This window comes from Sander lucioperca, chromosome 2 (genome assembly GCF_008315115.2).
Source record: "Sander lucioperca isolate FBNREF2018 chromosome 2, SLUC_FBN_1.2, whole genome shotgun sequence".
NCBI lineage: Eukaryota > Metazoa > Chordata > Actinopteri > Perciformes > Percidae > Sander > Sander lucioperca.
The window spans coordinates 42,255,096-42,283,011 of record NC_050174.1 but is presented as its reverse complement, the minus strand read 5'-3'; the positions used below and the strand labels follow the sequence as shown (position 1 = coordinate 42,283,011).

Sequence of the window (27,916 nt, the reverse complement as noted above, 5' to 3'; positions counted from 1 at the left end):
GGCCCCTATTTGCATACATTTCTCCAATGATTAGGAATGACGGTGAGCATACTTGCACATTCAGTTCAGTGTCCTTACATATTTTTTGTTGCATGAGCATCAAATCTGAGTATCCGCTCTCAGTCTATCAGCAGAGAAAAGCTGACTGCTCCTCCTGACCAAATACTGTCATATAGTGTTTCTCCACTGTCAGCGCCCCCCAAAAAACTTAAATATCTGTCGACAGGCAGAATTGGCAACTAGTTGGTGAAGAAAATGGAAGATATAGCAGGTATCTAGATAGAGTCATATTCTCCTCACCTCAAAGATCGGGTTGACACAACAGTTACTCAAATGGGATAATATTGCTGAATGTGTAAATAAGCAATTGTTTGGTCACATGTTCACCATATTAACTTTATTAGCCAGGGGTGTGGTAGAGGCCTACCATACATACAGTAGTCTTTCTGCCTCCATGTAGCCATAAATCCATAAATGCAACTTTGATAAATTTGTAATTCTGTAATTACACAGAGGGTCTGTATGGTTTTGTTAACTTTGTCTTACAATATCGTAGGTGCATAGGTGGTGATGGTTCCGTTAGATGTAAGTATGTCTATGTATATACTGATATGTTTCAGGGCTGCAACTAACAACTATTTTATTATTGATTAACGTTGTCACTTTTTAAGATGAATCAATTCATTAGTTTGTATACAAAATGTGAGAAAATCACGAAAAAACACAATTTCGCAGACGTCCAAGGCGATCTATAAAGATATAGAAGAGTTAAAAAGTGTGCACTCTAATAAGTCACCCCTCCCCCTTCCCTTCTTTTTCCTATTCCCCTCCTTCTTCTTCTGTCTACCCTCACCTCCTCCTTTTTTACCCCTAACATTTAAGGCAAGAGAAGAGGCCTCTGGCCCAGACACTGGACCCCATCGCCTAATGACATAGCAGCACTTGTGTGTGTGTTTGTGTGTGTGTGTGTGTGCGTGCGTGCCTGTCTGTGTGTGTGATTTATGTGTCTTGTCCAGACTCAGTGGGAGCTGAGAGTACCACCCCCCACTTGCTCAACAAAGCTCTCTAAAAATGTGTGTATGTAGGTTTGGGGGAGGTTCCCATGAGAGGCAAATAGAATTAAGGAGCCAACTCGAGTCACTGAAACTATGCTAAAGCTCCTCAGCTGAGAGCAGGAGCACACACCCAAGCCAGAGAGTATTCCCTCTCACAGAAACCTGCATGTTTTTCTTTCTCATACCTGCACATTTTTACACTACACTGCTGTATAAACTAAGAGAATAATCGATTTTGGATCCTCATTTTGACCACTAATTGAGACAAAAAAACAACGTGAGAATGCACAATTTGCATGATTATGCCTCTAATCACACATTGTCACATAATCAATGAATAAAGCACACACACACTTATTTCACACACACATTGTAACACCATCAGTACTTCCTCTGGCATTAATCTCACACATTTATTCTGGTCAGTCTACTTGCAGGTAGGAATCCACCAGGACATCTCATGTTGCATATCAACACCTCCATTTGTGCAGCGGGAGGTTTAAGTAGGTTAGAGGCAGGCATGCACACTCCACTTTCGTCTCCAAGCCCTCCAGGCAGTAAACGATTCTGTCAGAGAGGCTGCTGCTTATCGACGTGCTCGCAGGCTGGAAGTTGTGGGCGCCGCAGCCACTGCTGCACACAGCAACGCAGCCTCTGCTTCTGCCACACAACAGCCATGGGTGATCGAGTACATTATGGATCAGCTATAATACCCATGCACAGAGACATATACAAAGCTATAATGGCCTTGACGTGAATGTGTATTGTTTCCGAAATAGCACACGTGAATTTACAGTAGTAATTACATGTATATTACAAGTATGAGAGCAGACGTGAGGATATAATGGTCATTATTGCTTGCAATTTATGCTTAATGCAGCACAGTAATTAGACAACAGATATGCTTGCTGCTAGCCTAGCCACACTTAGTTACAACAGTGCTTTTAAGCCAAATGCTATGAATATATAATGTATAATGTTGACTACACAGTATCTTAGTTTAGCATGTTAACATTTGATAAATAGCACTACCACAAAGTACAGCTGAGGCTGATAGGAATGTCTTGCAGGTATTTGGTCATAAACAAAAGTATTGGGACATTTCGGAGTGAGTTGAAAAGGGAGCACTGATGTGCATACTAAATTCCATTATAATCCATTAAATATTTGTCACGATCCAGGGCCGACTGAGTGAAGGACGGACATTGCCATCCCTAGAGCCCATATTAGCCTGGCTATAAAAGAGAAAATAGCTGGTTCCTAATCTGCCTCCTTAGGCCAGTAGCTGTCCAGGGGGTGATGTGGGATCTGTTGAAGCGGCTAGACCAGAATAACAACACTCAGATTAATGAGCCCTGCTCCTCTGCATTGCTCAGACTTAATGTTGTGGAGTATCTGTGTCTGGAATGTGTGCCTGTGTGTACTGTATGTTAGGGTAGGTGTACTGTAGTGACGCCCCTCACACACCCTGTGGCATTTACACATCGGAGTGCACACTGTGAAGGGGGTTTTGGGGGGATTGTGGAGCAAAGGTAGCCGTACGATCCATGTGTTGCACCTGAGATGTCTGACTGGAGCCCCTCTAGGCATACATGTGACAGTGAATTCCACTATCTCCCCCATCAACCAACCTCCTCATATAACACACATGTTTCCTATCATGGTCGGGACATTCCAGGCATTGCCCAGCATTCCAGAAAAAAAGATCTATCATGTACCAAGCACGTTCAGATACAAAGATAAACCATGCTGAGGAAACCTACTTGGATTTCTAGGTTTGTGTGCAGGATATAGTACGATAAAGGTAATGGCATTAAGAGTACTTGTTAGCAAATCTGTACTTAACACCTAATTCCCATGGAAGCCAATTTGAACCGTGTTCAACCTGTCACACTGGAGGTGGGAAAGTTCCTGGAAAAGCTGTACAGACCAGCTGTGTCTTACTCTTTCCAAACAAGATGCACATAATAAAAAATAGCAAGAATTTGACAATAAATTGTAATTTCACACTGTAGAATATACAGTGTATATTATTTATTTATAAATAAATATATATTGAGAACCTGGTAGGATGTAGAGGATGAAATACATTGCTAGACAAAGTGGTAGGTTGCTTTTTTATACAATATTTACAAATTTGGATGCAAGAAAAGTGCCCAGCTGGACTGTAAGTGTGTATGTTGGGTTCATGTTTGGTGCCTTAAACCCCTGCCACCCCATATACCACAATGTTAGATACAACTATTGCAGCCCAACATCTTATGGTTATGACTTTTAAACCTTCACCTACATTTTTTAGAGAACACACACTGAGTGTGCAGAACTAATGCAGCTTATCCCATGACAAAGCTAGAGGCAATATATGGCATATGTTAATAACTTACCTTAAATAACCTTAAACACATAGCCTGTAGTCAAATGGGCTAAAGTGGTGCTAAAGCACTTCCTCAGTTCCCTTTGGACATCACGCCAGGAGCAGAAGGCTTTTTACACAATGTACATCATGGGAGGGAAAGGAGGGGTGGGGGTGGGGGTGGGGGGGGTGGGGGGTGGGGGGGGTCGATTCTGCAGAGCCATCCGTGGGGGCGGATCAGGACTAGATCAATGGGAGTGACAGGGAGTGCAGGAGGCAGCAGGAGATTCAAAGTAGGCCAATAAATAACATCCTAGTGAGACAGCAACTGCCTCCTCCTCAGCCGCCACTGCCCCCTCCCACCCCCGACCCCCCTGGCCCTGTCGACTGGGCCCCCTTGATTACTGGCCTCCGAGGGGGGGGATGGAGGCCCCGGCTGCACAATACACCTCTCACACAGGGCCCTCACTCGCCTCTTGCCTCCATTTGTTGGACATTCATCTTTCAGCATGTGTGTGAGTTTGTTTAGGGGGTGGGGGCTCGGTGGAAAGATGGAAGGGTGTGTGTGTGTGTGTGATGGGGGTCTTCCATGTTTTTTACATCTTCTCCCCTCTGACACACACCCATCCCCCTAAACATCATTCTATATTCTATCTTGCCCCCCATCCCAGACCACCGGGGTTTAAACATTAGCCACTTTGGTTTTTTTGCTCCATCGCAGCCAGGATGAAAAAAAGAGAGCTAGTCTTCTCTTCAGTCTGGCTGCCATGCAGCAGCAACAGTTTGGGTTCTACTACACAGCCTGTACAAATAACCCTACAATGTCTTCTTATTTGTAAAGTCTGCAAAAATAACCCTAGTGATGTCATCGGGGTTATCTCGGGCATGGCATGAGATTTTTTTTTTTTACTTGTAGCCGTGCTAAAAATTGTGACTAAAAATGAATGGATGGCATTGTTGATCTGTTGGCCGGTGAGTGTCCACCACTTTGGTCTGAACTGAAATATCTATTGGATGGATCATGATAAAATTTTGTACAGACAATCCTACAGACTTTTCCTCTAGCGCCACCATCAGGTTACATTTTGTTTTTTTAGTGAAATGTCTTTACAACTATTGGATGGATTGCAGTTAAATGTGGTACAGACATTAATCTTCCCCTCAGGACTCAGGATGATTTCAAGATTATTATTATTATTTTTTTTTTTTTTGTTGGGCTTTTCCGCCTTTTTCAATTTGACAGGACAGCTAGGTGAGAAAGGGTAGCGAGAGGGGGAAGACATGCAGGAAATTGTCACAGGTCGGATTGGAACCCTGGACCTCTGCATCGAGGCATGAACCTCTCAGTATATGTGCGCTTGCTCTACCCATGAGCCAACCCGGCCACAGGATGATCTCAAATATCGTTTCACTTCACTGCCAACAGGTCCAAATTTGAATTTGTTCAATGGTTTATGATCAATTAGGAGGTTCCGCCGGAAGTCCCTCATTGTCGGCTGGATGTCCTTCACCTTCTGCTTTCTTTGTGTTGGCATTCTAAACTCCGGTCGATTCGGGAAAAACATCCTCCGAGCTACAACCGACAATCAAATTATATTTATCTTTTTTTGGAGTAAAATTCTTATCACACACTCGACAGCCATTTTAATTCCAGAGCTCGTAGCGCTGTGGAGGAGGGTCTGGCAACGCAAGACTATAATGACCAATCAACTACATCACCCTCAGCTGTACTTTGTCTAGCACATGCTAGCATGCTAACATACTTAGCTGAGATAGTTATCATGATAAACACTATATCTGCTGAACATCAGCATGTTAGCATTATCATTGTGAGCATGTTAGCTTGCTGATGTTAGCATTTAGCCCAAAACACAGCGGCTAGCATAAATACTCCCGTGTTACAAACGTGTTGCTGCTTCTATTTTGACCATCCTTGTTTTAACAGACAGATCTCATAAGTCCTCCAACTTTATGGAAGTGCAATACTAAATTGCTGGAGTGCCTCTTTAATATGTACGTATGTTGTGTGGAATATGACACATTTTTCTCAGTATTAGTGTTTGCCAAATTTAGGTCATTGTTCATACAAATCTAAATCTGGCATACAGCCTCAGACTGTAACATGTCATGAGTGCCTGAAGAGGAGATTATGATTTATGCTCCAACCCAGGATAGTGGATACATTCCATTGCAGTAGATGATGATGAATTTGGCATGAACCTGGTTGGGAGACACCTGGTTGGCTTTCTTCCTTTGCCTTAGTAAATCGTATCTAAATATTTTCTCTCCAGGGAGGGAGAGAGGGAGAGAGGGAGAGAGAGAAATTCAGAGGAAATGAGTGGGAGGTGGGAGCAGAGAGTGGCAGACTTATACTGTAGATCTCGAATGACACTTCTTATTACTATGTCGAGGGAAGTGGAGCGTGTCAGCTTCGGTGCTCTCTCACCCCATCTTGTATGCAGACCAATTACCACTGGCACATCATCCCCCTGCAATTCAGTGAAATCAGCCAGCAGACCCGTGACTCATCGTTTAGAGTAATAGGCCTGTCCTGTATTGGCCTCAGGACTCTCTACACTTGTAGGAGGCTTAAGGAGCACAGGGAGATGACTAAACAGGGCAGAGTCGTCTCATCACAGGGGGGAGGACATCATAGATCAGAAAGGCAGCATTTCAACACCATTCAAATCCTGCTGTAGCCATTTTATAACCTGGAAGATGTCTATTGCACCTACCATTCCACTGTTTAATTATTATTAAACACCTTGCTTACCAGCGTTTGGACAGCAAAATATGAAATTCATTTTTTGCTCCTAATGCAGTAAGTAACGCTGATTGATTTATTTAAAGAGAAACTGAAGTGAGGCATCACTGAGAAGCGGTGTTGCCAGTGTGTGCTACATAAACCATTGTTCCACCAGCCCTGTGATTTGCACTAAAGGGGTCGCAGTGGGTTGCCATGGCAACCTTTCAGTATAGATGGCCTGTTTCTTTTCCAATAGCGGTGATCATCAGCATCATTGGAGGAGCATCATTAGCAGGGAGCCCCCGGGGCTGTGTGATCAGTGCCTGGTCAGGACATTAGAGAGTGTGGAGAGAATGATAGACAGAGGATTTGGCCTTTATCACCTGCAAGGTGCAGCAGGGCTGAGCCCTGACAAGACAAACCTCCCTGGGCTCCTTTGTACCTGGATGCTGAGCTTGCCTCTGCATCTGTTGCCTTCATCCCTGCTCGTCTCTTAGGCAACAACAAAGCCCTCGCCATGTTGATCCCTTCACTGTTGTCGTGTCAACACACGTAATGATTGTATCATCCCTGCTTCCAGAGGCTGTCATTCACATGGCTCCTCCGCTTTCCGACATGCTTAGGGGGCTCTTGTTCACGGCTCTGTGCAAATGGAGGAAAACAAGCAGCAGTGAAACAGCAGCTCACACATTTGACACTGTTTAGAGGCTTTAAAGAGCCTCCTGAGGTAAACCCTCTCATGGTGGGAAGGCTGGTGTCTGAGCAGAAGGATGAGATTGACTCTGACAGCCCTAGCCCCCTGCTCTGTTTACCCAGCACACCTCCTAACGCATGACTTTTTCAATGGAAATAAAGATATCAAAATACAAGCCTGCACTCCAAAGTGCAGCCATGGGGTTTTTTTCTACACACTGCACTTCCAGCTGTAAATGTCTCACTCAGTTCCTGGATCACAGAGCTTGTGTTGTTCCTCTGGTTTGAAATCAAAGTAGAAACACTGCACGTTTGCATGTTTACACTTGTGTGTGAAAGGTGTACTTACGCTCATCCCTATCATCTATAAACTGACATTTGACTAAAAAGTGGGGGAAGGGAGAAGTGGAGGTTTACATTTCCTTTTTCTTCGCAGGTCAAATGCACACATTTACAGAGAGGTGTGAAGCCACTGAAGAGATGAATAACTGCGAACTACTCTCCTTAATCGCACCATGACAGCTCCCATGCTCTGAAGTCTGCCAGCTGTTTCTCCCACCAGCTTTAATAAATATAGCCTACAGGGCCGTTATAGCTTATCTCGTTTCTGACCTTCACATCATGCAGTGAAAAAAAAAAAAAATACTCCTGTTTACATGGGACAGTTTTTCTAAATATAAACAGGAGAGGTTGGGCACAGGGATAGAGTGATGTCCAGGCCAAAGGAACCAGCTTTGCCCATCTGTTTGTCTCTTGGTCCTCTCTTCCACCTCAGCTCCCTTGTCTCACTCGTTTAGTGGTGAATGTGGACCAGCCACCGAGTGCCAGCGCAGAGAAGAGATGCAGGGTATGCACTAAAGAGCAGATGGGGAAGTTTCAATGAGCTGGAAAACCCAGTGGGCTTTCTTCTTAGGGTGCAGGGTGATACTGAAACAACAGCGCCCCCCTGTGGAAAAATATAAATATGCATCACCTTCCAGCATGAAATAAAGGTTTGTCATTTTTAGAGATGTTCAAATTTTCCTGATTCAGAAAGTGAGTTTGCAAAGGGAGAGGACTAAAAGACAAATGTTCATGTGTTGGGTGCCTGGGTTAATTAGTCCTTGTGTCTGACTTACTCAGCTGACATATCTGACAGCCAGCCAGGCCAAGCAGACTGACAGCAGTGCTGAGAGGGGCTTTCTTTTCTCTAATGCCTTCCTCTGACTGTGTAAAGGCAAAATGCTAAAGATGCAAGATCAACTACAAGCCAAACCAAAATGTTTACTTTACAGCAGCATTTGACTCCAATTTCTGTTTTGTCAGGCATTTTTGTCCAGCTGAAACCTACTTGTCCAACTCCTGCCTGCCTTCAGGACCTTTTTATTTATTTTCAATGTCTTCATTGCCACAACTTCAATCTGTTTTGGGAACGTGGCTCCCTGTTCAGCAGGGATGGGATTCATCCCAATACACGCGGAAGCCAGATGCTACGTGGAAATTTGCACCACGCCCTGCATACCCAGACCTCTGATTGACTGTTTACATCCCGTAAACACTCCCACAAGCACACTGACCAGACACACTCTCCCAAAGTCAATAATCAGAGATACAGCGCTACACGCCCCTCTGTGCTCCCTTCAGAGCAATCACCCATTCATAATCCCATAACCACCGTGTCTGTCCCCCGACTGAGACCGTTTAAACATAACACTAACAAAAGAGGTGCTATACTAAACAACCTAATTGGAATTAAAACAACCACTGCAACGATAGAACAGAATAGGAAAATCAAATGTGGACTATTAAATATTAGATCTCTGTCATCGAAAGCATTATTGGTAAACGAATTGATATCAGATAACCACATTGATTTATTCTGCCTCACCGAAACCTGGCTGGGCCATGACGAATATGTTAGTTTAAACGAAGCCACTCCTCCCAGTCATAATAATACCCAAATTCCACGAGGCTCAGGCCGAGGAGGGGGAGTTGCAGCCATATTTGACTCGAGCCTGTTAATTAATCCTAAACCTAAACTAAATTATAACTCGTTTGAAAGCCTTGTTCTTAATCTTCAACACCCAACATGGAAAACAGTACAGCCAATTATATTCGTTGTTGTTTACGAGCACCAGGTCCATATTCTGAGTTTTTATCTGAATTCTCAGAGTTTTTATCATGCGTAGTCCTTCAATCAGACAAAGTACTTATTGTAGGTGATTTTAATATCCATGTGGACATTGACAGCAATAGCCTTAGTACTGCTTTCAATTCACTGCTAGATTCTATTGGTTTCAGTCAGAGGGTGCATAAGGCCACGCACTGTTTTAACCACACCCTCGACCTTGTGCTAGAATATGGCATCAAAATTGACGATTTAATAGTATTTCCGCAGAATCCTTTATTATCAGACCATTTTTTAATAACTTTCGAATTCCTACTACCAGACTATACGAAATTAAATAAAAGTTTCTACACTAGATGCTTATCTGACAGTGCTATAGCTAAATTTAAGGAAGATATTCCAACAGCACTTAACTCAATGTCATGCCTTAATATAACAGAGGACTGTTATGTTAACTTTAGTCCCTCCCAACTTGATAACTTTGTAGACGCTGCTACGGCCTGCCTAAGGACTACTTTAGACTCGGTTGCTCCTATCAAAAAGAAGATGATGAAGGAAAGGAAACTAGCACCTTGGTATAACTCCCAAACTCGTAAATTAAAACAAATCTCACGAAAACTTGAAAGTAAATGGCGTTCCACCAAACTGGAAGAATCTCGTGTGGATTGGCAAGATAGTCTAAAAAATTATAGGAGGGCCCTCAGAAATGCCAGATCAGACTATTACTCATTACTAATAGAAGAAAATAAGAACAACCCAAGGTTTCTTTTCAGCACTGTAGCCAGGCTGACAGAGAGTCAAAGCTCTGTTGAGCCATCTATTCCTATAGCTCTGAGCAGTGATGACTTCATGACCTTTTTTAATGATAAAATTATAACAATTAGAGAAAAAATTCATCACCTTCTGCCCACAGCTTCCAACGACTCACCATTGGGCGCAGGAGGGCTAGAGAGAACGATAAGACCTGATACTTATTTAGACGGCTTTTATCCTTTAGACCTCCAACAATTAATGTTAAGGGTCTCTTCAGCTAAGCCAACTACCTGTCTCTTAGACCCCATTCCAACGAAGCTACTTAAAGAAGCACTACCCGTGGTCAACACCACATTACTAGATACGATCAATATGTCCTTATTAACGGGTCACGTACCGCAGTCTTTTAAAGTAGCTGTGATAAAACCTATTCTGAAAAAACCCACCCTCGACCCTGAGGTCTTAGCCAACTATAGACCTATATCTAACCTCCCGTTTCTCTCCAAAATCCTTGAGAAGGTAGTCGCTAATCAATTGTGTGACTTTCTGCATAGAAATAGTCTATTTGAAGACTTTCAGTCAGGATTTAGAATGCATCATAGCACAGAGACGGCACTGGTGAAAATCACTAACGACCTTCTAACTGCTGCTGACAAAGGACTTGTCTCCGTACTTGTCTTATTAGATCTTAGTGCTGCATTCGACACTATTGACCATACCATCCTCTTACAGAGACTGGAACATTTAGTTGGCATTAAAGGAATCGCACTAAGCTGGTTTAAGTCCTATTTTTCTGAGCGATCCCAATTTGTTAATATTAACGATAAACCATCCAAATACGCTAAAGTTAGCCATGGCGTTCCTCAAGGCTCAGTGCTTGGACCAATTCTATTCTCTTTATATATGCTTCCTCTAGGCAATATTATTAGGAAACACTCAATTAACTTTCACTGTTACGCAGACGACACCCAATTATATCTGTCAATTAAGCCCGACGAAAGCGGTCAGTTAGCTAAACTTCAAGCGTGCATTAAAGATATAAAATCCTGGATGACCCACAATTTTCTGATGTTAAACTCAAACAAAACGGAAGTTATTGTGCTGGGACCCAAGCACCACCGAACTTCATTATCTAAATATATAGCTACCCTAGATGGTATTGCCCTGGCCTCCAGCACTACTGTCAGAAATCTAGGAATCATTTTTGACCAGGATCTATCCTTTAACGCCCACTTAAAACAAACCTCAAGAACAGCCTTTTTCCATCTTCGTAACATTGCCAAAATCAGGAACATCCTCTCGCAAAACGATGCTGAAAAACTAGTCCATGCATTCGTAACTTCCCGGCTGGACTACTGTAATTCTTTACTATCAGGCTGCTCAAATAAGTCCCTCAAGACCCTCCAGCTGATCCAGAATGCTGCAGCACGTGTTCTGACAAGAACTAAGAAAAGAGATCACATTTCTCCTGTATTAGCTTCTCTGCATTGGCTTCCTGTAAAATCCAGGATTGAATTTAAAATCCTTCTCCTGACCTACAAAGCACTAAATGGTCAAGCACCATCATACATAGAAGAGCTCTTAGTACCTTATTGTCCCACTAGAGCACTGCGCTCCCAGAACTCAGAGCTACTTGTGGTTCCTAGAGTCTCTAAAAGTAGAATCGGAGCCAGAGCCTTCAGCTACCAGGCTCCTCTCCTGTGGAACCAGCTCCCAACTTGGGTTCGGGGGGCTGACACCGTCGCCACATTTAAGAATAAACTGAAAACCATCATCTTTGATAAAGCTTATAGTTAGGGAGTGAGGAGTTGCAGCATAGTAGAGTAGAGGGAGGCAGGAAGTACAAGCCCGTTCCGGCAGGGGAGAGTACGAGCCCGGTCCAGGGCCCCTCTCTTTAGCCTGCCTCTCTTAGTTATGCTATTATAACTCTAGACTGCTGTGGGAAGCTCCTTCCAAGGACACAATGAGCCGCTCCCTCTTCTCTCTTTTCACTTGTCTCCTTTTGTGTGCATCTTAGTCCCAGAAATGCCTGTTACTAACCTAGCTCTGGGGAGTTTTCTCCCCGGAGTCCCTTTGCTTCTTCTTCACCCAGAACATCGCCTTGGAATTGGGTGGCACCTACACCGGGGTCCTGGGTGCAGCTGACGCTATGGACTTACTACACCCTGCTACGCTCTGCGTTTCCCCGCAGTGTCCGACTGCGTCCTGCTGCGTCCAACCGCGTCCTCCCAGGCTGCTGTGCCACACTACACCCCGTAACGCCCTGCTGTGCCCTACTATGACATGAACTACTATGACTACCATTGTGATCACTGTTTCACTATCTTTATTATGACTATTATTGCCACCATTCACCACTCCCCCAACTGGTGCCGTCAGACACCGCCTACCAAGAGTCTGGGTCTGTCTGAGGTTTCTTCCTAACAAAAAAGGGAGTTTTTCCTTGCCACTGTCGCAATAGCTACTGCTAATGCTTGCTCTTGAGGCAACCACTGTAATAGTTGGGGCTTCGTAAAGTACAGAGTTTGGTCTAGACCTACTCTATCTGTAAAGTGTCTCGAGATAACTCTTGTTATGATTTGATACTATAAATAAAATTGAATTGAATTGAATTGAATGTCTGACAAAAAAAAAAGCTATTAATACAGTACCACTCAACCTCTAGATTTAGTTAATAAACCAATAAAGTCCCAGATCACTGTTGAAGGTACAAATACTTTAGGCTGCAAAAAACAGGATTGCAGGTGCTATAACAAACAAGGGGATGCGTTGTAAGAAGTCACAAGATTTCAAAGTACTTACAATGGTTTTAATGAAAAAAAAAAAAAAAAAATGAAAGGAAAAAAGATGATTTTTTTTTGTGTATAAAAACAAAACACTTTATTACAATTAGGCTGAAAAAACCCAATGAAAACACGACTACTTTACAAGTACAAATGTTTTTCATTGATATTTACAGGTTGTTTTTTTGTTGTTTTTTTTTTACTTGACATCGATAAAAAAAGACAATTTATGAGAAAACACAAAATACTAAAGTACATGTTTACAGTGTATTTGCGGCAATAAAAAACGAATGACTAAAGGAACGTGCATTATTCTCCATTCAGTATCTACAGACAACAAGGGAATTAGACATAAAAGGGACTATTTATGAATACACTTAATTCTAAGGGACAGCTTATTTGCCAATGCATTACCCATAAGCCTCTGCGCCTCAGATATTTCTTAAGTAATAATATAATCATTTGAAGGCATGACTTTTGTCGTTTAATGTATTCGGCAGTATACATTTATTTAAGGGTGAGAGAGAGAGAGAGAGAGAGAGAGAGAGAGAGAGAGAGAGAGAGAGAGTGTTGCGGTAATGGCATGAAACATTCATGACACAAATAAAGAATGGAAGTAACAATGTTGACTCAGTGGAGCAAAATTATGGATCCCACCAAAATTATGGGCAGCAGTGTTGTGGTTGATCTGCCAAAAAAGTTTAGGTATAAACACTGAAATGATTATGTTGAACACAGTTCTAATCAGTTTAAGGTTAGAGATGGTTTGGGTGAGGTAAAGGTTTGCTGTGATTAACGATGTGACACAAAGTCCGTCTCTGGCATTAGCTGCTGTGGGATCCATAAGAACGCTTCAGCACAATGTCAGTACGGTCACATCTGTACTGCAGGAAAACGCGGGGTGAATTCCGTTTCGTTAGCGCTCTCTCCTAGCTGCTTCCACCACTGGGCTTTGCAGGAGTTTTGGCCCTGATGCCACCCTGGCGAGCCTGACCCTTGGTGGGCTGTTGGGGCTGAGCGGGCTGCTGCACTGGGGACTCAGCAGGGGGTGCCGCAGGCTGCTGGGCAGGGCTGTGGGGAGGAGGCGTCTGGATCTGGGGTGAGGTGGCTGTAGTCACCACCTGCTGCTGGATGATCTTCTGCTGGACTACCTGTGCCGTCCCAGCCGGAATCATCTGCACCTGAGCCGGAGAAGACGTGGCTGCCTGGGTCAGAGTCACAGTCTGGGCCTGGATCTGAAGAGAAGCAACACAAACAAAAAAAATGTATCTGTCCTGTTTCAGAGGTTTGATTTGATCCATTCCACTGCATTCAAACGCTTTATGGTGCCTTTACAAAGAAATAAAGTTCTTGATGAATGTATAAAAAAAAAAAGAAAAAGAAGTACGTCATAGTTTTTGCCTTTTGAACAGACTACAAAAAAACAAAAGCATGTGACATAAAGGCAGCATGTAGTTAAAATTATGAGAGAACGATAAGGTTTAGCACATTTTCCTCTGTCAGGTAGTTGAGCTTGTGAGGCTTCTAGGTAGAGATATTCCGATACCGATACCAGTATCGGTATTGCCTCCGATACTGCCTAAAACGCTGGTATCGGGAAGTACTGGAGTTCATGCACCGATCCGATACCACGTAATAAAGCCCTAAAGAAAATCTTAAAGTAGTTTATTTATGTTCTTTTTCCGTTATAACTGACTGTCAAACTGGAGAATAAAAGAAAGTTCTGTGGCGTTTATTGTTTGCGTTTGTTCATGTTTCACAAAGAGTTTAACCTGAACCAGGCCGACAATATCACATCCAATCAATCCAATCATATCACATCCATACAGGGATAGTAGTATACAGTTGTTAAAACATAATAAAATATATGACACACTGGTATCGGATCGGTACTCGGTATCGCAAGTTCAGGAATCGGGAAGCAAAAAATTGTATTGGCCCGTCTCTACTTATAAGGAGGTAAAAAGTCTGTAATGCAGCTTATGGACAGTGATTACCTCACATTCAAGTGATCAGCCATACAGAGGTTATCTATAGGAGCAATGCTCAGCCTTAAACCCTTACCTGCTGAGGAGAAGACACGATTTGTTGAATATTGGCCACGGTGGGTTGCTGCTGCACTATTTGTGGGAGCTTAGCCACCTGATAAGAGAAGTAAACGAGAAAATCTCATATCAACACACAAAGCCCCCTGTTTATCTGCAAATATTTGTTTTGCGGTCATGACTGCCAGTGATGACGTACCTGGATTTGTTGGGCTCCAGTGGGTTTCTGAGCCTGGGCGATAGATGTAGTAAAGAACTGGGTCTTGATTCCCGGTTGGAGTTGGGTGGTGGTAGCATAGGTCACCTTCTGCTGCGACTGCTGGGCTGGCTGCGCTGCCTGCACTGTAACCTGCTGGCTGCCGATCTAAGGGAAATGGCAGCGCCACAGTTACTTCCTTCAATTCATCTTTCTAATAGATTCAGATGTTTTTACTGAACTAATACACTTTACAAAAAGTATACCACGGTGGTAAGCACACCCAATAGGGGTGGGACGGTTCACACGATTCACGGTTTTTGGTTCAATACGGTACGTTTTTGGTACTGTTCATGCTTTTCAATATTTTATTTGGCAAAAAAAGTTGTTTGCCTCAACAAAATTCTGGCTAAGAACATAAGGAACAGAAACACTTCTTCATTGTCAAATCTTCATTTAAAGAATAGTTTGTTTTTTTAATCAGAGCAACAACAACAAAAAATGCAGCTTTGTTATTTTTTTTATATATAAAAATGGCCACATTATAGACTGGCCATCAACTTAAAGTGAAGCATGAGCTCAACCAGCACTAGAAGAGTTTTAAACAACAGTAGCCTTTTAACATCTCAGTTATTAATGGAAAGATTAGTGCAGTATTTTAAATACAATGAAAGGAATATGGCTGGATTTTTTTTATTTATTTATTTTTTATCAAAAAGGAAAATTGTCACTGTGTTATTAGAAAGTATGTAAATAAAACATGAAGTGCAACTTAACCCAAACACACACTGTACACTATTTTCAAAACAACACTGCAATGTTCATCCTATTTTCATTTTCCTCTGTGAGAAAAATACATTTGGGATTTACTGTTGCTGAATGGTGGCAAGAGGGGATATTATAGTATCGTTACTTTAATCATATGCTGAAATCCTGCATCCTCCACGACTGCAAAAATTCCTCTCTGAACCAGCCCAATGCTTTAGTTATAGACTGGATTACCCTGTCTGGATCTGCATGGAGAGGCAGGGGAGAAGGAGTTGTTGTTTCCTACCTGGCTCTCTCCTCCTGCGCTGTCCACGGACATGCGCCATCATATTGGAAATATTGCTGCTAGCATAAGCCACACGTGTTGCACAGTGCTTGTACACAGTCGCCGCTTTATCAACCAATTTGTTTTAATGTCATTGTCAGGTAACACTAAATACGTAACGCTCCCATACTGACTGACAGCTGCACTCGGCACCTCATCCACGCCAAATGTGGTTTACAGTGCAAGGCTTTCCCCGCACTTTAGTTGAAGTTGTTTTTTCTGCACAAACCTTTTTGACTGAAATCTATGAGGCTAAAATGAACCAAACAATACATACGTGCCCGAACCGTGACTAGCGGACCGAACTGTTCGGATTTTTCTTTGAACCGTTTCATCCTTAAAACCCAACTAAACAATACTGAATGTACGCATAAAAATCTGTTTATATGCTTATTTTTTTTGCTTCCGCTGTAGACAGAGACTGACAACAGACTCTATCTGTCTGTCTGTTGGTGTGGTGTGTTTACCTTCTGCTGTACAGTGGTCTGTCCTTGCTGTGGCTGCCCTGCCTTCTGCTGGGCGGCTGCCTGAACTGCTGCTGCCTGTTGCTGCTTCTTCATCTGAAGCAGCTGCTGGACCTGCATCTGGGGGAACGACGGCGTCAGCACAGGCCCACCTGACAGAGAGCAGAAAGAATTAACGTATTGGAACTTTAGGACATATCAGACATTTGTGATAATGATAACAGCAGCACATTTGTCGCAGTTACAGGATGTCACAGAAAGGATGTCCAACACAAATGACGCAGACCCAATCAACAACGAACACCATTGTCTTTGGATTCTAATTAGTGGTGTATCATATATTGAGCGAGAACAGGTATATGATTATTATAATATAAGATAAATAAAAAACTTTAGCTCATAATTTTGAACTGTTAATTAGCTTGTAATGGACATATGGAGCAACAATCAAGTCAAAGTCAAAAAATATATATCTACAGTCAAAGAGATTTAATACGCCTTTTAACACACCTGCTTTTTGGGGCTGACTAATAGCAACACTAATGCCTGCTACAGTGACTGGCAGTGTAGTGACACCAGCTGATGAGACCACAGCTGGCACAGAGACCACAGGAGGCTTGGTGAGGGTCACCTGGGCCGTCTGTCCTGCCTGGGCCTGAATCTGTCCCTGAGTGGGCACTCGAGTCTGTGAAAGGAAACACAACCAGTATTAGTGCTGCCACAACCTCAATCACTGACATGAACACAGGAAAGAACAGGACATGAATAAACAGAGAACAATGTCTTTGCTGGACCACCGAGCACGGTGGACCAAAATAAAACAATTTACAAATTACTTTTATTTTACATTTTCTCTGATTATGTAATACATCAGCAATAACTTGAGATTTCTGTAGGTAGATTGTTAGTAATACAATCGATCTTATCTTTTGATTCATATGGTTCGGACCTATGATGCAAGATTCCTTTTCACAATCTTACCAGTCTGGCCACCTGCAGGTTGGCAACAGTGGTGCCGGTCAGCACAGCTCCAGGTCTGGGTGCTGCCACAGCTGCTAGCTGGGGATTGGCTTGGGCAGCCTGTGCAGGCTGCACCTGGGCGGCCTGCTGGGCCCCTGCAGCCTGTTGGCTCTGGGCTGCTGCCACTGCTGCAGCTACCTGCTGCTGCTGCAGCTGCAGCTGCTTATGTTTGTGCATCTTTAACAACTCCTGTAAACACACAGATTACCAGTTAAAAGGTAAGTTAACTACACATTTTGTTATTATAACCCTTACACGGTTTCATTGTATTGTTTACTAGGCAGTCTATATCCACGACTATTTCCACGGTATTCAGGGAGTTGTTTCTCTCGCACGACTAAAACAACTTTGGAATGTAAACTTTCACCGAAACAAGCTCCTTCTTGAGGCTATTTTGCAGTGGCTCCGTGCGGAGCTTACCGCCGCCCAAGACGATTGTGATTGGTTTAAAGAAATGCCAATAAACCAGAGAACATTTTTCTCCCATCCCGGAATGCTGTGTGGACTAGCCAGACCTTCCTTCGCAGTGTGTGGAGGAAGGTCTGGCAAAGCAAGACTATTTATTAGGTAAACCTGAAGTACTGCCATCACTTTAATTATACTAATAAAAAACATCTCAGTTACAGCTGCTAATATGTCAGATTTATCCAACAGAGATAAACAGTGATCAACATTTCTCAAAGTGACCCATACCTAGGGCTGTCACAATCATGACATTTTAGTTGACTATTAATTGCCACCCAACATTTCTGCTCATTTTATGCCACACAGCGGTACTGTTGTGTTTGGCTTTGCAACTAAACCCAAATCCATGTTGTTCATGTCAATGACTGCTCATCAAAATGATGCGATCGTTTGGCAAAGAAGTGCGAATTATCCTTCAAAGAGTTCGCTGAAACAATGTTTCTGGCTCTGTTGCACATACTTATTTTAAATAGATTGTTATAAAACGGTTTTGGCTGACCTTATGTAATGAAAATGGGGTTCAAGACTGCAGCCTTTATTCAGAGACAAACTAAAACCTACACTGCACATTTACTACCACATGACAACCTAATCTGTTAATTTATTCTTTGCTACGATTGTCTACATCTTTGTGCCCTGACCGCATCTGCCATCAATCACTCTCTTTTGAACACAGTAGTAGCTATGCACTGAGCTATTCTTGAAAAAGCCCACACTACTCCTATAACACCATGTTAAGTAATGAGACACTAATTAGAAAAGCTGGATGGAATCGACAACTCCAGCATTCATTTCCCCAGAGCTGTTAAACACATTACCCATAGCATTGCATTTTGTGTAGCTATTGTGTAAAGATGCTGGTGGTGTACCTGGGGTTTGCCTACAGTTTTGATCTGTGGGGAAGCAGCTTGCTGTTGGTGCTGCAGCTGCTGTTGTTGCTGCTGCTGCTGCTGCTGTCGGAGCATCTGCAGCTGGGCTGGGGTAAGAGGCTTTGCTTGTTGCAACTGCAAACCTGTGGCTGGATGGAGGACAGCAGATAAGTCAGGTCTGTCAAACAGTAATGGGTACTTAAGGGATGTTTTGTCAGAGAAAAGTCTGTGTTCAGTTAAGTACCTGGTGTGACCTGAGAGACCAGTGGGCGAGTCTGTGACTGCACCGGGCTCAGAGTGGTAGAAACTACTGCAGATGCTGTCACTGGGGTAACGGCTCGAACACCCTGACCGGTAGCTATGGCGACCACCTCAGCAGGGGCAGCAGCAGCAGCCGTAACAGCCCTCTGTTGTGCGTGGACCACCTGCGCTCCAGCTGCACCGGCAGGCTGGATCAACAAGAAAAACAGCAACACAATGAGCAAAGGCTCCTACAGTTGTAACAACCATTCGGTCTACAGGGAGTCGTGGGTGTGCATTCTGCTTCATGCCAATCCAAAGGCTATTTGTGTCATGAATTCTTGTTAGTCAGTAGGTGGCTGAGTTAAGCCAGAGCAGCAGTGATAAATGAGCATGACTCACAGACAGGGTGCCTGGTATGACTGAAGATGCCAGGCGTTTGTTGGCCTGGAAGGGACTTGGAGGAACTCCAGCTACTGTGTTCACAATCACATTCCCCCCTACAGTGGCTGGAAGAAACAAAGAGAAATAAATTAACTATTGGAACATCAACAGCTCTGTAATGTGAACCATATGTGTGTCAGCGTACCAGCCTGGATAGTTGTGCCCACAGCAGCATTTTTTATGGCTCCAGCCTGAAAAACATGAACCATAATGTGTAAGAGCCTTCACTAGGTAAAGTGTCTTGTTTTGGATCTCACTGTATGTAGAAGATATTGGTTGGCGGGTGTTTTGATCCTCACCAGAACAGCTGCATTAGGCACAGAAGCAGCTCCGGCCACTGTGGCAGCCTGAGGGACCTGAGCCTGGCCAGCAGCAGGAGTCTGTGCCTGGCCGACTGCAGCCTGGGGGGTTCCAGCCTGCTGCTGCTGGGCTAACTGCTGAGCCTTCTGCTGTTCTGCAAGGGCCTGCAAACACACACAATGCACAAAATCAAACACAAATGCAAACATGTCAGCAAAGATGAAAACAAGCAATACTTGGATCTGACAGTGATGAAAGACAAAGCAGGTGCTCCTGATTAACACCCATTGTCGACAATTACATCGCCAACAATAACCTTTTTCTCCTTGGCAATCCTTTCAGCCCGTTGAGATGCCACCTGAATGGGAGGTAGGGGCTTGTCGTAGCTGATCCCACTGAAGAAAAGAAAAACAATGTTGTACTTTTTTTCTTTATTTCTAGATTTAAAATTGAGATGACAATCGTACAAAAATGGCAAAATTAAACACACCTTTCTGCCAAAACCGAGGCATGTTTGGGATTCTTCTGGAATGGATTCATGCCGAGCCTGTTGGTAGTATAAATTACTTAAATACATATCCCATCTGAACTTGATTTCACTATTTCCTAGATAGAAGAGCTAAATAATTGCTCGAAATTCATGAAAAGCATTTCATGCCATGAAAAGCTTTTCTTTCCAGTTTTGTAAATCTCCTGCTTTGGTGTTAGCTCCTTGATGAGACTTGTGCATTCATCGTTAACAGACAATCATCAGTGCTTACAGTGGTTTGATTGGTGGGCTCCTCTTGCTGGCAATGATCTTCATGAGTTCAAAGCGGCTGTTGTAGAGCTGAATGTGAGTGGCATTGTCATCCTGTGTGTAGATCTGACAGGTTCTTAGAGGGCGGCTGTTCTTAGACTACGCGTGTACACAGACACATGATACAAAGAAACACAGAACAAAAGTTAGGCAGGAGTTTAAGAGCAAAGCAACATTTATCAAATACAAAAGGGCAGGATAGGGTACCTTGTATATGCTCTTAGTTTTCTTCTTAGGGTTAGCCTCATACACCAACTGAAAAAGTTAAAGATATGGTTTAGGCAAACAAGTACAAGGTGAGTAAACCAGTTTTACGGCAAAGTAGGGTGACTCTGCATTCTCTCTCGCGCTCTCCATTACCTTGCCCTCTTCTCTGGGAATGATGACATTCTCGTAGCGGTTGCGACACTGTTTGGGCGAGCGGTAGATACGGCTGCAGGAGTTCACCACATCGCTCACCAGATCCCAATTAGGAGTGTGGGCAGGAGACACGATTGTCAGGTTCAGAGGCAACTCCAGCAGCTGCTTTACAGCCTGTCAGACACACAGCAATGATATTCAGACATTTGAACATATAGTATAATTTGTTTCATTAAGCGAAGTGCAATTCAAGATTTATTAATTTATATCAACACAGCTTGGGAAGAAAGATCATCAGGGAAGGGTTAGTGGGGCCAATACCTGAAGCAGAGCCCAGTCCTCACTGATGAGCCACTCTGGGTTGTCCTGGCTAGCCTCCATGGCAGGTTTAACCAGCGAGGGTAGGGGCTTGGCAAAGGGCGCCTGCTGCTTGAGGGAGAAGTTCTTTTTCTGGTCTTTACCCTCGCGGCGAACTTTAAGCATGCTGGCTTTTTCGAAAAGGGAGCGTGGAGGAATGACCGTCTCCCCATGGCCCTTCTTCTTCTTTCTGGCTGCTGCTTGACAAACACATTCGAGTAAGAACAGAGAAACCAAACAAACCTGCAATGACACTTCAGCATCTTACTTAAAGCGTAACTCTCGCCAAAATGCAACCTAGTCAAACTTTCGTTTAAAACTATAATTAGGACGGAAGTGCCACTTTTAAGATTGACTGTATTTTCGTTTTCGGTCAAATGGCCTTTTGAATGGGAGTGCTAGGGGCACTACTATGATCGCATCAAAATAGCTATTTTTATAACACTAAGAAGGCTCGACACAACATGAAACTTTGCTCAAAGTATCACCAGGGTCTTTACACACGAACTTGAGCATTGAGAACATTATTTGTGTACACAGAGTTTACTAAAAAGAAGGTTTTGAACAACTCACTTTAGCAGTTGGTTTTTCCGCTCGCCGCCATCTTGCCAGTCAAAAAGTGTCGATCTCCGAATGCAACGTAACAGGGAGGTTAGTAAAGATGGAAAGCTCCTAAAGCTTAGTTCCATAAAAATGCACGGATAATTCGTTGTTTTGTCGTTGGTGAAAAACAATATTGACCTTGTAGTTGAAAAAGGAGCCTCATATTCTTCTATCGAGTCCGTTCATTCGCATTCGGAGATTGACTCTTTTTGACTGGCAAGACGGCGGCGAGCAGAAAAACCAACTGCTAAAGTGAGTTGTTCAAAACCTTTTTAGTAAACTCTGTGTACACAAACAATGTTCTCAATGCTCGAGTTCATGTGTAGAGTCCCTGGTGATACTTTGAGCAAAGTTTCATGTTGTGTCTTCTTAGTGTTTTAAAAATAGTGATTTTGATGCTATCATAATAGTGCCCCTAGCACTCCCATTCAAAAGGCCATTTGACCGAAAACGAAAATACGATCGATCTTAAAAGTGGCACTTCCGTTCTAATTATGCTTTTAAACAAAAGTTTGACTTGGGCACATTCACAAAAAGACCCTAGGTTGCAATTTGGTGAGAGTTACGCTTTAAAAACTCTCTCTTTTAAAATACAAATTTACTCCAGGATTTACAACAATTCTTTGTCTGAAAGAAGAAACTACTGTTTAGAGCAAAAATTAATGTTTGCAGTAGATATACAGGTTACTAAATATGTAGTGCAGGACTGACATATTTTTGTACAAAGGAGTTAAGGAAAAATCTTGTCTTACCTGAGGGGTCCATCTTGAGTCTCTTGTGCTCCTTGCGGATGTAGATAGGAGGCAGCTTGGACTCTGGCATGGGTGTGGTGTCATACATCAGCATCATCACAGAGTCGATGTAAATGTCATTGTCATCCTGTGGTGGTGTTGGTGGAGTCCAAAGCTGTGTTGAAAAAAAAAAAAAAAAAAAAAAAATCACAAGTCAGGACATAGCCAGAAGGCAGAGCAGGACTTTATGATGTGCCTCAATACAATAAAATTAGAAAGAGAATAGTGAAGATCCAAATCCATAGTTACTGATGCTATTCAAAAAAAATAACCATTATCAGGACACCACTAAAATTGGTAAGCATATTTTCATTTGTTTCCATATACATCACAGTTGGTGTCTTACCGGCATGATTTCTGTATGGCCGTCCTCTGCATCAAATACATACTCCTGTTGAAACACAAAGAAAAGGTTCATGTCAACAGCAGAGCAGCACAATTCACTTCTTGTTTGATTAGCAGAGATCACAATGGCCACCCACCATGTTGTAGGCATCCTCTCTGGTGTAGGTGAAGAGATCTTCATCTCCCTCCATAATCTGCTGCTCCTCCCCCTCCTCCTTTAGCTTCTGCAGCTGCTGCAGCTCCCAGCCTCTCTTAGAGCACTCCAGCCGCTCCTGAGGAAAACAAACATGTATCAATCAGTCAAATGTATCAAAGGACAAATAGTACACTGAAATACCAACATAGTAGAGCAGAAATGATTCGTTGATGGATGAACTGATCTGTAAATACCTTAAATCTATATAATAAAAAAAGAAATATTTGGTTACAATACGATTTAAGTTACCTTGAGAGCAGTTTCATCGTCACTGATGTGGAGGTACTCCAGGTAATGCAGGGCATACCTTTCAATTGGCGTGAGCTGTTAAAGGTTAGGGAAGTAAATGCAAATACAAACTCAGCAAGACAAACAAACAGCGTTTCAATATACACACACACACACACACACACACACACACACACATCTATATATATATATATATATATATATATATTTATTTCTGGCAATACTACTTTTCCACTTCCTCTAATTTCCAAATGGTATATGAAAAAAGTAAAGGTACCTGTTCCATGACTGCGTTCAGCTCCTCTTTCTGAGCAGGCTCTTCTTGAGCTTGACTCTCTGACTCCTGGTTGTCTTCTGTTGACTCTTTGTCTGCCAGCTCTTCCTCCTCCTGCTGTTCTTCCTTAACTGGCAGGGCATCCAGGTTTATGCTGTGGAGAGCCTGGATGTAGGGTCTAGCCACTCTGGGAGAGATGGCCTCAGAGGCCGATGGCTCCTGGTGAAGAACCACAAACTCCTCCACCTTCTCCCCTGAGCCTGCCTCCACCTCAAACAGATCTTGTATTGTCCGCTGAAAACAAACAATGTCAGGTCAGTTACTATATAATTAAAGAATAGTAATGGGTCTTGGTCCATGGGTGGAGGAAATTACAACTTTACTGATTCATGTGCAAAAAAGGCTTTCATAGTTTGAATAAATGTAGAGTTGTGTAGAGTTTCTGAAGCTCCAGGATAAGCCCACAGTGAGTTCATCTTACTTGTGTGAGGAAAGCCAAGGTGTAGTCAGTACCCTGGGCAGCCACCTCTCTGATCAGGTCCTTGGTGCCATTCTTCAGCAGCTTCTCTTCAATGGAGTTTCCACTCTCCAACCTGGGCAACACACAACACATAACCAGGAGTAGCATCAAAGTCCTTAAATATCAGATTTTTTAGATTTACTTATTTACTCTTAGACCACACATGGTGGTATGGAGTGCAAAACATAAAACAAAACATCGGTACAAAAGGTAAATAGCCATTAATCAATGTTTAAGAGGAAAAGGTTACGTAGTCTTGTGTTAAGGAACATAAAATAAAGAACATAATTAAAACAGATTTCCCTGTACTGATAATATCACCTGTATATGTGTATATCCTTGGAGCGTCCTATTTTGTCACACCACTCCTGGCAGCGGGCATCCATGCTTGGATTGAGATCCGTGTCATAAAAGATAATGGTGTCTGCGTCAAACAAAGTCCCAACTGCAGAGCAGCAGCGTTTGGTCAAGATGCTGCAGAACACATTCCTGTTCCTGTTAAACTTCTTCATATTCTCCTGCAGAGACACAACACCAAGAATGTTTACAGACTGGGACAAAGGCTAAGAAAGAAGTTGTTGACAATACACTTTTAGAATTTCACTTATTTCATGTATTTTCTTTGCTAATCCAAGTGGTGTGAAGCAAACTTTATACCTTAAACCCTCTCCAATGTAATCTCGACTTTTCCTTGTACATTAACAGTACATTACCCCTATCCTTATTTTTATGCAACAATTAAATTCCCCACAGGCTTATTTAAGTTTCATCTTATCTTTATCATACATTGTGATGTGACTGCAAGGATTACATAACGGAAAATAGGTTTAAGACAAATCAGGACGGAAGCATTTCGGATTTTATTTGACAGTTTAGGCAGTCGAAACCATTTACTGTACACTTGGAAAAAGTATGCAGCAGCAAACCGAAAAGACGTAAACCCATGAGCCCAGACTGTGATCTCAACTAATGTCTGCATCTCTTAAGGCCCCAGTTGAACAAAATCCAGCAGGGAGGGAAGAGAGCAATAGTTTGTCCTAGGGATGGGCGATATGGAAAAAATATTATATCAGATTTTTTTCAGGCACGATCCCGATTCACGATCGTATCACTATTAGGGTTGGGTATTGTTCACATTTGAACTAATAATAGGACTGAATTTTACCCGGCACCTTTTTTACTTACCTTCTCTCTGTAATAAAAGAAAAATTTGTTTCAGTTGTAAAAAATAAGTCCAAACCTATTATCCTATGTACTTAGAACATTTAGTTGCTTATTTAGAACATTTTACACATCACACAAAATAAAACCCCTCTATACCTCCCTACAACCTATTAAATCAAATAATTATTCATTTCTTTTATTCTTGTATTTTATTTATTGTCTTGTTCTATATTAGCTTGCTTTAATTTTCAATTCTCTTAAATGACGATTTTTAATTCCATTTAAATCCCTATGAACTACTCTTCATATCGGCATGAATTAGATCCACGACACAGCACTTATTTAAAAAGAAAAATACGCCACTTTTAAAGTTGTTTTGTCTTTTACTCTCGTTATTTCCTTATTCCAAAACAGTGGTAAAAAACCCCAGGACCAAATGCCAGGAGTTGAGTTTTTATTTAAACAAAATTTTAACTGGTGCAGGAACTGCATGCCAAATTAATATTATAAAATTAAGATCACACAAGGCTAAATTGCCTCCTACGTTACCATTTGACCTGTTGCTGACAGATCTGGGCATCCAATCACAAAAGTTGCATTGAAAAGACAAGTGTAACCACTGCCTATTTAACACTTGACCTGCAAATATGCAAGACAAAGGATAAACACTTTCTTGGACCATGGATCAAGGAGGAAATACAGAGAACATACATACAGTTTTGTAGGGCTAAAACGATTCCTCGAGTAACTCGAATAATTCGATTACTAAAAATCCTTGATGCAAAATTCATTGCCTCGGAGCTTCGTTTAATCAATGTAACTAACGTTATACAGCTCACTGTGTTTGCGCGTGGATGATTAATGACGTCATCGGACCATGCCAGTGATGTCAGCATTCTTCATTCTCTCTCCTCACTCAGTATAAGCCTTCTGAAAAAGTGTCCCCCACACCAGAACAGTGTAGTTGAATAGCCCTGCTGTAAGCTTTGTACATTCACACTTACCTGGGCTTAGTGGACAGCTCTTTTGCATATCCAGTGTAAAGAGCCAGAGGCATTAAGGGGAAGGGGTCGAAAAAGATTTACATTTGGGCCACCAAAAATGTACTTCTGCCAAGAAAATAAGGGGCTTGGTGGCCCATGCGGCCAGTGCTTAAAAATATTACCATTTATCCCTGTTTTTGTATGCAATTTAGGCAATACAAATTTAGCTTCTTTTTTGTATATTTACTATTGCTGTTTACTATAAAGCAGAAGTATTTCTTATCCGATTACTCAATGGAACAATCGGTAGAAAACTCGATTACTAAAATAATCGATAGCTGCATCCCTACACCCTTCATGACACATGCTTGCCAAGAACTGGCCACATCGCTCTCTATGACAATAGTTGGTATGGATATTCAGAACCAATGTAAGCGGTGCCAATTACTTTACCTGTCGTTCGTCAGGAGTAAAGCTTTCATCGACCCGCACATAAGTGAGTTGCCTGTAATCTAGGAAGGCCTCCAGGATGTCTAGCATCTTCACCATCTGTGTAAAGATGAGGACACGGCGGCTGTCTGACCTAAGCTTCTGCAGCAGAATGGCAAGAGCTTCCAGTTTACCTTTGGAAAAGAAAAATATCAAAAGTTCTTACACTTAGCATGGTCAGATGTTTGGTGTTTCAGCAAGGGTTTAACTCAGCTGCAGAGAAGTTTATTTTAGTTGTATAGTTACAATAACTATAAAGAGTAAAATGTGCACAAATTAACAGGTGCATTTTTCTTAGTAATCCCAGCAGGTTTTACAATATTTACATTGGTCTTTTTAATTATATTTAAATATTGTGCATTTACTGTGTACAAGAGATGGATTTGTATAGAGAGCCCATTTTCTTGATTTGAAGAAATGTACACTAAGCCAAATGTGGGATGAGTCATTCACCCTGTGTAGGCAGAGGGATAATAGTGGTGTTTTTCTGTACATGTGATACATATTAATTAGTTAACTTGTAGTTATTCATACAGTGGCACTCATAAGTTTATGAACCCATGCTAAAGTTGACTAAAAAGAGGAATAAAAAAAATCAACTTTTAGAAATTAATCTTAATACCTTAATTAAAAAATAATGAGGAAAAATCCAACCTTTAAGGACACCAATTTTCTTTTTGTGAATAAATAATGTTCCTCCTTAAAATACAGGGGGCATAAGTAAGTACACCCCTATGTTAAATTCCCATAGAGGTAGGCAGATTTTTATTTTTAAAGGCCAGTTATTTCATGGATCCAGGATACTATGCATCCTGATAAAGTTCCCTTGGCCTTTGGAATTAAAATAGCCCCACATCATCACATACCCTTCACCATACCTAGAGAGTGGCATGGGGTACTTTCCATAAAATCATCTCTCAATGCAAATCAAACCAGCTATTAGGTTAATTGAAATAAAACCATGCCAATCTCTAGGTATGGTAGGTGAAGGGTATGTGATGATGTGGGGCTATATTAATTCCAAAAGCCAAGGGAACTTTATCAGGATGCATAGTATCCTGGATCCATGAAATAACTGGCCTTTAAAAATAAAAATCTGCCTGCCTTTAAAGGAACACGCTGACTTATTGAGACTTTAGCTTATTCACCGTAATCCCCAG

At 42.2% G+C, this 27,916-nt stretch overlaps 1 protein-coding gene and 1 long non-coding RNA gene across 8 annotated transcripts in view; one reads left to right on the top strand and one right to left on the bottom strand.

Moving 5' to 3' along the window:
* Window positions 1-12,689: 12,689 nt before the first annotated feature.
* Window positions 12,690-13,173, top strand: LOC116050562. Its single transcript, XR_004105105.2, has 2 exons — window positions 12,690-13,007; window positions 13,055-13,173. It is a non-coding gene; the product is annotated as an uncharacterized LOC116050562 (long non-coding RNA).
* The window catches only part of ep400 (E1A binding protein p400), a 34,311-nt gene continuing 19,462 nt past the window's right edge, over window positions 13,068-27,916 (bottom strand). For 5 of the 7 annotated variants that reach the window (XM_031300733.2, XM_031300735.2, XM_035997960.1 and 2 more), the window contains 25 exons: window positions 26,721-26,890; window positions 24,442-24,638; window positions 24,082-24,193; window positions 23,604-23,894; window positions 23,327-23,401; window positions 23,019-23,153; window positions 22,883-22,927; window positions 22,498-22,651; window positions 21,107-21,339; window positions 20,786-20,959; window positions 20,633-20,680; window positions 20,388-20,524; window positions 20,117-20,173; window positions 19,928-20,021; window positions 19,626-19,790; window positions 19,472-19,517; window positions 19,285-19,391; window positions 18,887-19,091; window positions 18,643-18,791; window positions 17,270-17,497; window positions 16,799-16,973; window positions 16,292-16,440; window positions 14,735-14,899; window positions 14,555-14,632; window positions 13,068-13,725 (listed from right to left, as the gene is read on the bottom strand). In XM_031300733.2, coding sequence (XP_031156593.1) covers window positions 13,420-13,725; window positions 14,555-14,632; window positions 14,735-14,899; window positions 16,292-16,440; window positions 16,799-16,973; window positions 17,270-17,497; window positions 18,643-18,791; window positions 18,887-19,091; window positions 19,285-19,391; window positions 19,472-19,517; window positions 19,626-19,790; window positions 19,928-20,021; window positions 20,117-20,173; window positions 20,388-20,524; window positions 20,633-20,680; window positions 20,786-20,959; window positions 21,107-21,339; window positions 22,498-22,651; window positions 22,883-22,927; window positions 23,019-23,153; window positions 23,327-23,401; window positions 23,604-23,894; window positions 24,082-24,193; window positions 24,442-24,638; window positions 26,721-26,890 — 3,695 coding nt within the window. In that variant the 3' untranslated portion in view covers window positions 13,068-13,419. The remainder of the gene's footprint in view (window positions 13,726-14,554; window positions 14,633-14,734; window positions 14,900-16,291; window positions 16,441-16,798; window positions 16,974-17,269; window positions 17,498-18,642; window positions 18,792-18,886; window positions 19,092-19,284; window positions 19,392-19,471; window positions 19,518-19,625; window positions 19,791-19,927; window positions 20,022-20,116; window positions 20,174-20,387; window positions 20,525-20,632; window positions 20,681-20,785; window positions 20,960-21,106; window positions 21,340-22,497; window positions 22,652-22,882; window positions 22,928-23,018; window positions 23,154-23,326; window positions 23,402-23,603; window positions 23,895-24,081; window positions 24,194-24,441; window positions 24,639-26,720; window positions 26,891-27,916) is intronic. The other 2 variants (XM_035997964.1, XM_035997961.1) reach the window with 1 other exon arrangement.